The following is a 12344-nucleotide window of genomic DNA, read 5'->3' on the forward strand; positions in this document are numbered from 1 at the left end:
GGACATTTTTCATACTTGGTTTATGAATTATGTAATTGTCACTAAAACTATGATAACTATTCTGGACACATTTTTGTTTCAAATAAATTACAAAGTCCTTAAGGGGGGCGTTTTTCCCCCACTCTACCCTACTGTGTTGAGATAAATAACATGATTAGTTTTCTGTCGATGAATGTTTCCATCCAAACAGTTGCTCACCTGTCTAAAACACACAATATATTAACGTGTCTTTGGTGTTTCCATGGTTTCTGGTTATTTAAATCCAAAAATCTTACATATCGTGCCTTTAATAAAATAGTTTAAAGACTTGATGTACTGTGAATAGTCACTCAACTGCTGGCCAATACAACACCCTTTAGCTGTCACTATATAACCATATATTATAGAAATGTTACCTAATTTAAACTTGAATTAAATAAATAAATACATATAGGCTTGTGTCTGTCCTGACTCATGTTAGTTACGATCTTTAGGACCCAGGGGAACTCGAGCTCATCCATATAAAGACCGCAGATGAGGAGAAAGCAAGTGCATTATAGTGCTTGGACATCAACAATCTCAGCGTGTCGTTTCGCTTTTTAACTAGTCTTACCGCAGTCGTATTAAAACGGCTGGCAAGATGCAGTATAATCGACATCGTGTCCGTATGAAAGGTTTTTGCTGGTGAATTTTTTTCCACATTCTTAATAGATGACTTTTCGCAACGCGGACAAAAACTGGACACTTTGGACTTTTATTTATCACTCTGCTCCAAAAATAACATTGTGAAAGGATACACGAGCATTTCAGCGGAAATTATTCGTCGTTCAGACGAACGTTTACTGACTGCTATACCAGCTCACCTTGCAAGGTAAGTTACCAGTCTGATCACGAACTTGTACAGCAAATGAATGATTGCACCAAGATGACATCAGTGCATCACAGGCTTTCTGAAGCCTGGCAACAGAAACCTTTCTCCTTGTCTGTTGTTTGTCTCAATTCACCCTTGATCTCTCTCTTGCACTGGTGCATTTTACGCATATAGGACCACACGGCAGAGATCACTTGATGCGCAGGTTGATTGATTAATGACTGTAGCAGATCAAATACTCTCATATATTTTGATCTGCTACAGTAATTAATCATAATCAGAGATGGTGGAGGATCATACTCATTAAATAATTAAACTTGCATTTATGTGGTCATTTATGTTGGTTATGACATATTTACAAGCCATTACATTTATGGCATATTTACAAATCATCTAATCATGTTTTTTTGTGTCAGTCGGATTGGTCTTCATGAACAGCTGCCGGACACAGAGCTGTTTTTGTTTGCTTTGAATGTTCAAAATTGACTTGTCTTGCAGACTTGAAGTGCTTTATTTGCTTAAGATTCATGTTTTGGTTTGAGAACATGATTTTGTAGTTATGAAATGAAATTGAATTAAGTGTTTGAGAAATAATAGTTCAAATCCAAACAAACTGTATTAATGAAAACAGTAGTGAATTACGTAGAGAACCAAGTGTTCCATTATAGGAAAAAAAAAATGGATTTAAAAATGTAATTTCAACGAGTGGGAGTGCTTTTCATGCTAATAAAAATAATAATCAAGCTCACCACACTAGTAAGAGTGCTGTTGTACTGAATAATCACGGCCTTGTGCTGTGATTTCTGTACAACAGCGCCATGGAGTTTAACTAATTATAATAGTAACCACTACTTACTGTTAACTACACATGACATTTGAAGCAGAAATATATTGCTGGGCATATATTAGTGCTGCTGCAAAGCTTCACCTCTAATGTACAAAAAGCATACATGGCTCTTAAATATAGAAATAATAAATAATACACCAAACTCTGTGTCAGTATATTATAGGCAGCAGCACTAATTATGTGCCTGACAGAATTAAAGGGTTCACCCAAAATTGAAAATTCTGTCATTAATTACTCACCCTCATGTCGTTGCACATTCGTAAGACATTTGTTCATCTTCGGAACACAAATAAAGATCTTTTTTGCATGTTGGAGATTAATATTTTGTAAATTAAAATGGTAAATTGTGTGTTTTTGCACAAACAAAGCGTACTCGTCACTTCTGAGGTTAAACCATTGGAGTCACATGGATTACTTTAATGATGTCTTTTCTACCTTTCTTGGTGGTTGTGTAGCCTGTCAATGGAGGGACAGAAATCTCTCAGATTTCATCAGAAATATCTTCACTTGTATTCAGAAGATGAATAAAAGTCTTACGGGTTTGGAACAACATGAGGGTTAGTCATTTTTGGGTGAACTAACCCTTTAAGGCCATACTGAAGACGGAGCGGTTTGGCCTATCAAGTGAAAGGGCCGTTTCAGTGCCGCCCACATGTATGAATGAAATAGCGAAGCCATTAACCAATTTGTAAACCACAAAGGAAAAATGAGAAGTGAGCCAAAATATCATTTTCCGAAACAACGGGGAAACAAAACAAAAAAAGAGTCCTCTTTCCGTTTTTCGTTAATCCTTTTACAATGGGGCTAAAAGGCACACCTTAAGAAAAATGTGCTTTTCACTACTCCCATAGTGTATGATTGCAGAAAAAATATATATGTTTTTATTGAACATTGATGGAGCAACATATTTTGTGTGAAAATAAATCATAAAAGGTGGTTCGTTTGTTTAAAAATCCTTTAACCTTTTTACAGACACAGCATGGGGCAAAACCAGCATGGGGCAAAAGGCACACAGTATTGATACACATACTTTAGCTAAAATAATGTCTTTAATAATGTCTAAGTTAGTACTTGTTCAAAACAATCACTTTAGCAAAGTTTGTACTCTTTTCTGTTTATTTTTGTTCAGTACATATACTGTCATTAAAATATGTTAATATAAAAATTTATTTTAAAAATACAGAAACAAATTATTTAAAAGATAAAGATTCTGAAAGCATTGGAGATCCCAAAATAATTTAATAAAGATTTACAGTAGTAACAATAAATTATATTTTATTATATGATATGATTAATATCATATTTTTAAATATGATGGTTTCATTAAATATGGTGATTATCTCTAAGGTGGTATATGATATAATATATGGAATTTATCATTGAATCTAAACATGTCAACAAATGGAAAAGTCAGCCAGCTGTTTATTTTCATGTTAATTATTATTCTTTTGTCCCAACAGCAGGTGTGCATTTTACCCTAAATACCATACTTTTACATATCCTTCTGTTATTGAAAAACTGTTGCTTTGATTACATTGAAAAAAAGTGAAAATCATTAACAAGACCTTTGTCTAAAAAAAATATATTCAATAATTTTAGCGATTCTCATTTGCTACATAAATCTACAAAATTTTTAAAAACCAAAACAGCAAAGAATCAACTTTGCGCTGCTGCCCGCGATCATGTCAAGGATCAGCCAAATTTCCACATGCATCTTGAAAAGCGGATGTTTTGGAAAGTGCTATGGAAGGTTTTTTTGCCATCTAGTGGTTTAGAAGAGAATATAATCAAATGCGCCTTTTACCACGGTGCACCTTTAGCCCCATTGTACTCTATATCAAATGTGTAACCAACTGTTTTCAGTTCTATTTTTTTAAAGATTGGAGGAACATGTTAATTACCCAACTCAATCAGTAATCGATTGTTTTTGAAATCGATACACAACCCTAGAAAATATGGAGTTACTCACTTTCAGAAACCTGCTCCTCATATCTGTTCAAAAGTCTACCGACAAGACATTTTTATTTACTTTGTGAATTTTGTTGACCAATATTTTTTTTGAAAGTTTTATAATTACAACTCTGAGAGGCTTATACCAGACTAACATGGTTTGTTTGAATTATGCATTTGATACAGTAGTCAACATATGTGGGATTTTCAATGGCCGATGTGGATATCTATAAGGCAGGGTGGCTGATATAACATACAGTTAAGAATCAGAAAATGAGTTGTACACAAATTTGCTGAACTGAAAAGAAAGCTTATCTTACACAACATTTACTCAAACTCCACTAAAACAAAAACAGAAAATGTTTATTATCAATTGACAAAGCTGTCAGTAGATTTCGGAACTGACAAGTGGTGAGATAAACACTTCCGTCTGAAAACAGCAAAATATTGTACAATTAAATGGCCTGGCCGATATATCAGTCTATCACTAGTATTTAATGTTTTATTCCTGGAGTCTTTAATGTTATTGATGTTTTCACACCTGTTAAACTGATGTACGTGTCCTTGGAGGGAATCCAGTGCTCTTTAGCGTATCTAAAACACTGTAAACAGTGTAAAATCTGAGGGACAAAGTGCTAAGATCAGGTATTAGAGTTCCTACACTTTACAGTACCACCGAAGCATCTAAATGCTTACAGGACATTGCTGATGGTGTGATGGATTTTTCTGTGCTCATGGCAGAAGACTCTAAATCAGATTAGGATGCTATGTACCCATTAGGTGCCTCCAGCAATAGACACAGCTTTTATTCGGCACACTGCTGAACTTAGCAGAAAAGAAAGTTTGTGTATCCGGCAACCTGGCTGTAGGGTTTTAGATAATGCGGTGGTGCAGAGCTCTGCAAATTGATGGCCTAGACATGCATTTTATAAGAGTAACCAACATTCAGATGATTTAGAAACAACAATACAAGGGATATTTTAAGAGTTCAGAGAAAAAAACAAACAGAGTTGGTATTGAAGACTATACTAATCTCTGACAGTCTGAGAATATCAGAAATGTGTCTATCATCATGGTCATGAATTTTCTATATTCATCTGAAAAATTAATTATAAAAAAGATTACATTTAGTTTGGTCAAAATATAAAAATATTTAATTCTATTTCAATTAAGATTATTATTATTATTATTTTTTTAAAAAGACGAATTGTTTTTATTTGAATCTTACAAATTATGTTTTTCTGCAAAACATTTTTTGAGCTCAAACTGTATACATAAAATTAAGCCTGATTTAACACCATTAAAAAAATTAATCATTAAACTTTTCATAATAGTTAAGCACATTTTCAGCTAAATTCTCATTACAGTCATGCATGTGGAGTTTATATATATATATATATATATATATATATATATTTGTAATGCCTGTAATTGTCATTGGGGATACTCATTAGATTGTTGTTGTACTTCCATTTTATTATATTATATTTACATTTGACAGTCATTAGAAATTATTTTTCATTGTACAGAATTTTTAATGTAATGAGAATTAGGGAGGTACATGAAAAAAATTGCTTTTGAGAGATACATCCATTCACCAATATTCATTATTCCATTAAACTCTGACATTTGTTGAAGTGTGTGACATCAAATTCTTCCATCACAGTTTTATAACCATTGGTGATGTGGATTCTTGCAGGAGAAAGGCAAGTGACTCTTGAACCTCATGCCTCCACAAAGCCATTCATGAGGCAAGCCTTCCTCCACACCACCAGACCAGCATGGAGAAAGGGGCGCGAACACGACTAGAAACAGGAGTGGCAGATGAGAAAGACCATCTTACTCAAGGGAAGACCCCATTAGCAGGGAGTGCGGACTTGGGACATGAATGTTGCAAACGTAATGGTTTGATCAATACCCACAACTTAATGGTGGAGACTAAGGAAGGACTGGTGTCAGTCTATTCTGCCCCACAGTACCAGGGCCATGTGGTGTCCAAGGACAAAAATGGGACACCGGATGGTAGAGGACCCCCACAGTTGCTCAACCCCAGCACCCTTCCCCAGGCTATAGACCCTTACTACAGGCCCAACCTCATTCTCTACCCCGAGAGCGTGTTGAGAGCATGGGGAGAGGGAGGGGACTGCTGCGAGACCACCTTCATTGAGGAAATGACCCCTGCCTCGTCTGGCTCATCTGTCACAAAAGATGGAATTCTGTTCGCTGACAGCAGGCTTCTAGATCTCTCTATGGAAGACGCCAAGATCCAGACACTCTCCTATGATGTAGATGAAGATGATGATGAATTTCAAGAACTCGAGGTGAGAGATTGCATACTATTACACTTTTAAATATGCTTCACCCAGTTACTCACCCTCATGTCGTTCCAAACCTTTCCTTTCTTCTTACAATGAAAGTCAATGGTAGGGCTGTGCGATTTGGGGAAAAAATGTCTAATTGGATTTTTCTGATCAAAAAAATGTGATTATGAGTTAAAATATGATAATAAAAAAAGCTCTATGTTTGCTGTGCTTGTTTGTATGTCTGCACAGTTTTGCCAAAACATTTGTGATTATGTATTGATGTAACTATAATAATAATTATTTTTATAATTATTACTATTTTCTTATTAGGATTATTTTTCTCACTAAATAAAAACAAAGAATATTGTAATATTTCACTATAAATGTAAAAAAATTGAGTATTTATGAAAAATAATATAACACTAATTTTATTTTACAGTTGCACTGTAAAATTACAGTACTAATATTTATGGCTGTCTTATTTTTTCATTTTCAGACGTTAAACCAACAAGTAAAACTTTAAAGCTTCTCTTTTGTTGACAACAGCCAGTTTATGGTTTATTTAAGTTGAAACCAAAACTAAGACTGATCGTGACAAGGCGCTTCACATTACAAGTTTGGGAAGATGGTTGGCACATGTTGCATGTTATAAGCATGTTAACTAGATTAATGTTCATTACCTGTCTAGCGATATGTTTATGCTGACATATAAATAATGGGTTGTATTTTAAAAAACATCTTGTCATTATGTGGTGGGATTTGGCTCGCATGATTTGTTTTGCGCTTTCAATTCATCCGTTAAGAGAACATAGTGAGCATTGATGCTCCCTGGTTTTTACGGTGCATTGTGGGACTTTTTAGGGAGCAAATGTTTCAGTGCACTGGAAGGATGTTGCAACTGAGACAGCACTTAAAATGGCCAACTCCCTGATCTGTGCCCTGACTACTGAGCTAGGGAACTGATTGAGACGCACCCTAGGGGTGGGGGGAAATATCGTTACAGCATAGTATTGTGATATTTTTTTGTGGAGGTATTGTATCGATACACGAACACCAAGTTTTGATATTTTCAGGGAGTGAATTTCAGCTCACGATTGCGAGTATTGTGCATAATTTTATCGAAGATCCACGCTTATAATCAGTGTTGGGGGTAACACATTACAAGTAATGCGAGTTACATAAACAGATTACTTTTTTCAAGTATTTAATAAAGTAATGTATCACTTTTAAATTTACAACAAAATATCTGACTTACTTTTTCAAATAAGTAACGCAAGTTAACTTGATGCCTCTTCTGTCCCCATTTTGAGAGAACTCGGGAGTAAGTCATTGTGTGTAAACATGATGGTTATTGTAGTTCTAGACTAAATGTGAGCATGTTTTTTAATCATCTCACTTGCACAGATTCAGTTTTCCTCAAAATGAATAAAAACAGTGAAATGTAAAGGCTGAATATTACACATAGTTAAATATTAAAAATATACTTTATGTATTTAATTTCATTTTATTAACCAAGTCTTCGCTACTGACCTTTGATGATCCAATTCAACCATACTAATAAGCTAAAATTACTTTAGATAAACATCACTTTTTTTTTTTCTTTTTTTTTTTTTTATTGCATAAGTGCATCCTGTTTTTCTGCAATCCAGAATGGCAGCACAGCTGAAAGGTTTGTTTGAGCTGCACCCTCTACTGTACAGACGTAAATTTGCATTTCCTTTTGCATTTGAACTTTTGGTGGTAAAGGCCTTTACATTTGCCAAAAATAGAATTTTTTTTTATTAAAAAAATAAAGCAATCAAGCCCAGCCCAGGTGAAAAAACGCGCGCAGTGAGCTGTGTGTACGGGTAGCACGTTCTTGCATATTTCTGAACAGGTCGATCCATGTTTACATGTTAATTAAACATGCTAATTTAACAAGCAAATGCAAGCCAGCCGCATGCTGCGATGCAACTAAACTTTCACTCGCAATTAGAATCGTTATATCAATTACATAATTACGACAGCAAAAATCATATCATCTACGCCAGGCTTTAGTAAGGTTGCTCTTTGTAAAACTGCTTAAAACAATATTTATTGTAAAAGCAAATGCATTGAATTGAGTGTGAAAACATTGAATTGTGCTAACATTTTTGTAATTTCTATTAAAAATATGTCTAAAATACAAGGAAGGAAAATATTGAACAAGGAAGAGATGAAGGAGATGGATGTGAAATTAACAGACTGAAAACTGTATCTTATTAGATAAAAATATGTGTGGACAAAGTCTTCCTTTGGGGATATTTGCAGTTGAAAAAAAGGTAATAAATCACAATGTTATTGCAACACTCAGCATGCCGCAAAATATTTAAAATTGCAATAATATCATATTTTGGCTTAAGTATTATGATTATATCATATTGTGGGGCCTCTGGCGATTCCCACCCCTACTGCAAACCAATAAATACCAGTGCTTGCAAGGGAGATAATGAGCAGGGCTTTTTTAAATAAGTAAGAGGAATTGAAGCACTAACTTTGAAGTTTGCATGACCGTACAAAGCCTTGAGGGGGGCCAATGCGCATTACCAGAAGTGCTGTGATTACATAATCATATACGTCACTTTTTTGCATGCGCACCCTTACACATAAACCAGGGTTAACAATACTGCCTACGTAGGCAGCTCACTAGGTTTTGGAACAGAGCCAACTGTTTGCTAAACTGGCCAAATGTTTCAGTCTTTTCAATTAATTTATGCATCACAAAAATATTTTGTTTGTAATCCATGTGAATCATACTTTTGTCCTGTGCTATAAGGAAGGTGTGAGCTCTGTCTTTGCCCCTAATTTATCACCATCCTGTCATATGGTGCTGCTGATCTTTGCAAGAGCATGTGTCTGGAGCTCTTGCCAGATGACTGGGAGAGAGAGAGAGAGAGAGGCTGATCAGAAGGGTGTAGAGAGCGTAAAGAGAGCTGGTCTGGACAGCCAGTTTCCTGCTGCTGCCCGCCTGTTTGCGCCACCTGTTCTGAGGCCGATGTGCAGCTTCACAGAGCCCTGCACAAGTGGGCACTGCAGAGCACAGCCAAACATGCAGATGTGTTGTGGACTGTCTCTTATCAAGTTCACTTTGTTGTCAATTACGTGACCTCCAAAAAAGCCTTATCTGATCATGCAGTGAATGAATTAAAAATGAAAATTCTGTGTTTTTGTGTGTTGTTGCTGTTTGAACATGAAAAGGGTCTGCAAAATTTACAAAGCACAAAGTCACTCCAAAGGGAGTTATTCTCTATATCAGAAAGCACTGATTTTTTTCCCCCCAGGTTTTCCTCCAGGATCGAACACGTTACAATGTTCCTCATTTAAATATTTCCTGCATATGGAAAAAAAGGGGGGCGGAGCCTGGTTGAGTTAGTATCGTGTTGTCACCATGTCTAAGAGATGCAGAAACTTGCAGTTATGGTAAGGGACATGACATTCTCGAAATCCGCTCAAAGCAGTTGGCCAATCACAACACACTGGTCCAGCCGACCAATTAGAGCAAATTGTGTTTTTCGGAAGGAGGGGCTTCATAGAGAACTAAATAGAGTGTTACTGAAAGACTGAGAAGAACGGTGCTGAAATAATGTAAAATATGTAAAAGTAATATGTTTTTTTTAACATTCAAGCATGAAAATCTATTCTAGTAGACCCCAAAAACTAAATCAAGACTTTGTAAAAGGGCATACACTGCAAAAAATGCTTTTCTTATTTAGTATTTTTGTCTTGTTTCCAGTCTAAATATCTAAAAATTCTTAAATCCAGATGCTTTTACTATAAGTAAAATGAGATAAGAGGTATTTTTTCTTGTTTGCTGGAAAAAAATCAAAATGCCAATGAGGTAAATAATCAAGATTTCAAACAGAAACAAGATAATTTTTCTTACCCCCATTGGCAGACAATTTTTGCTTGTTTTAAGCAAAAACTCACTTCATTTTTTATTTTTTTATTTTTTTCCAGAAAACAAGAAAAAATATCTAATGTCATTTTACTTATTTAGTAAAAGCATCTAAGAATTTTTAGATATTTGGACTGGAAACAAGGCAATAATACTAAGTAAGAAAAGCATTTTTTTTTTGCAGTGTCGGTCCCCTTTAATAACATGAAAATAATGACCTGTATCTGCCAGAATTTTAATTTGAATTAAAATTTGAATGGTCATTGTATGGAAAAGAGCTGTTTGAAGATTAAAAATTTGCCCTTTGTCTTCCATGGAAAAAAACAGCGTACAGGGTACGTGTGAACTTTAAAGTGGTTATGTCTGTAGTGTGGCCTATACCTTTTATGTTGTAATGGAAAATTTTTACTCACAACAGATTCTTTTTTTTAAATTCTCATGGAATATGAATTTTAGAGAAAAAAGTCAGAGCATGTGACTTTTGCTTGCAGCATATTGTGATAGCTCAATTATAGTTGAGTAAACTGCATAAACCTCTACAGACACTCTATCTCTTTTGGGTGTTCCATAATCGGCTAATCAAAAATGTAATTTATGAAGAGATTAATCAGTGAAACGTGGGGAATGAAAATCTGATTGCATTGTCCTGAATAAAAACATCACATCATACAGCACAGGACAGCATGCACAGCCACTCCGACGACTCATGTAACACTTTCCCTTATTTCCTTCACGAGTGCATAGCTGTTTTTTTTTTTTTTAAAGGAATTTATATCTGCTGCTTTCTTACCTGCAGAGAGAACTCAATCATGCCTCCTTTCATAATCGCAGCCTTCAGAATATCCTCTGGCCTTTTTGAAATTCAATTTGAAATCAAATTAATGGAACACTTGACATTCCTATTATGCAGACACACTTCTCAATCTGTTGCACCATTACGTCCTCGCACACGTTGCTTCATATGACACGCTGTTTGAAAGAAGATGTGCCAGGTTATCAGAGCAACTTGCCACTTCACAGCTAAAGCCAATTTGAGCAAATGAGATCTTGCAAGATATGTACTGAAGTTTGTCGATGAGGCTGGACTGGAACTTGGCAACTGCTCGTTTTACATTAGATGTATTTGCGTAATTAGAAATATGGTGTACCCAGGTGATGCTATCAAAGGACTATTAAATTCCATTTGTCATTTAATTTCTACACACTGCCTCATATTAGGGACTACAGTTGAAATGTAGCTTTTAACTAAGACTATTATAATATAGCATGAATTGTCTCTGTAATAATATTGATTCACAGGGGTTACGGAACATGCATTGTGTTTCACAAATAAAAAAATATAACCTTTTTGTGTGTTTGTGAATTTCACAAAAAATTTCACACGAAAATTAATTGGAAATAGCTAATTATTATATTGACTTTTTTCCCCGTTAAAGTCATTTAAAGAGTCATTCTGCTTGGCTTACATGTGAAAAAAAGAAAGAAAAAAAAACATTTGGCCAGTTGCATAAAATGACAACTTCAAAAAGTTGTGTCATGCAACGATTGACTCTCATTAGGTAGGCCTCTTGGGCAAACATCACATCATGAGTAGTACTGTAATCAGTATTTATTAAAAATTGTGATAAAAAAGCTCCAGGTTTGTTGTGCTTGTTTTGTTTGTGTAATGCTAGGTGAAACAAAGGAGAGCTTTATTGAACAGGTTATGAATAACAAAACAAAACAAACACAGGAACTAGAAAACCAGAGAAAAAAAGAATGAGCACACCAACAAAACACCCATGTAAGGACTAGACTTGACAAGGAACACAAGAAACACTGGAGTATAAATACTAGATACACAGACACACCTGGGAATGATCACAGAACCAATCAAGTAGAAAACTAATCAAGTAGATGGGACTGAAGATCCCCACGGCGGAGCAGAAGACCACCACGGTGAATCAGACGACCACCACAACGGAACTGTAATAGAAAGCACAGAGAGATTACAAATGGCCTCTGTGGCCGTTGCAGAGGGCTTGGAGAAGGCCTCCTTGGCCAATGACTGTGTCAGAGCAAACAGAGTTCCAGGACGGCTTCCTCTGCCATTACCAGACAGGCAGAGAGTTCATAGACAACCTCCGTGGTCATGTCAGGGCAGACAGAAAGTTCAGGGACGACCTCCGTGGTCGTGACAGAGCAGGCACAGAGTTCAAAGGTGGCCTTCTTGGCCATGTCAGAGCAGGCAGAGAGCTCAGTGACAATTTCCTTGGCCGTTACAAGACAGATCGAGGGTTCACAAGCAGACACAGGCACCTCAGGAGGAGCTGTAGCGGATGCCGCCACTAGAGGAGCTGTAGACGTGTGTGCGGCCCAAACACATAAGATGCCATTAACACATAAGATGCTACTACCATTACAGGAAGTGCAGCCAGTAGCAGTAGGACCTCCAGGACCACTGGATGTGGAAGAGCTAAGACCACCAGACTTTGGACCAAA

The 12344-nt window shown here is 35.9% G+C and overlaps 1 protein-coding gene across 1 annotated transcript in view; it reads left to right on the forward strand.

Moving 5' to 3' along the window:
• Positions 1-509: 509 nt before the first annotated feature.
• Positions 510-12344, forward strand: part of LOC127524483 (synapse differentiation-inducing gene protein 1) — a 43423-nt gene continuing 31588 nt past the window's right edge. Inside the window, exons 1-2 of the mRNA XM_051915997.1 lie at positions 510-850; positions 5347-5968. Of these exons, the coding sequence (XP_051771957.1) occupies positions 5429-5968 (540 nt within the window). The 5' untranslated portion in view covers positions 510-850; positions 5347-5428. The remainder of the gene's footprint in view (positions 851-5346; positions 5969-12344) is intronic.

Source organism: Ctenopharyngodon idella, chromosome 13 (genome assembly GCF_019924925.1).
Source record: "Ctenopharyngodon idella isolate HZGC_01 chromosome 13, HZGC01, whole genome shotgun sequence".
NCBI classification, from domain to species: domain Eukaryota; kingdom Metazoa; phylum Chordata; class Actinopteri; order Cypriniformes; family Xenocyprididae; genus Ctenopharyngodon; species Ctenopharyngodon idella.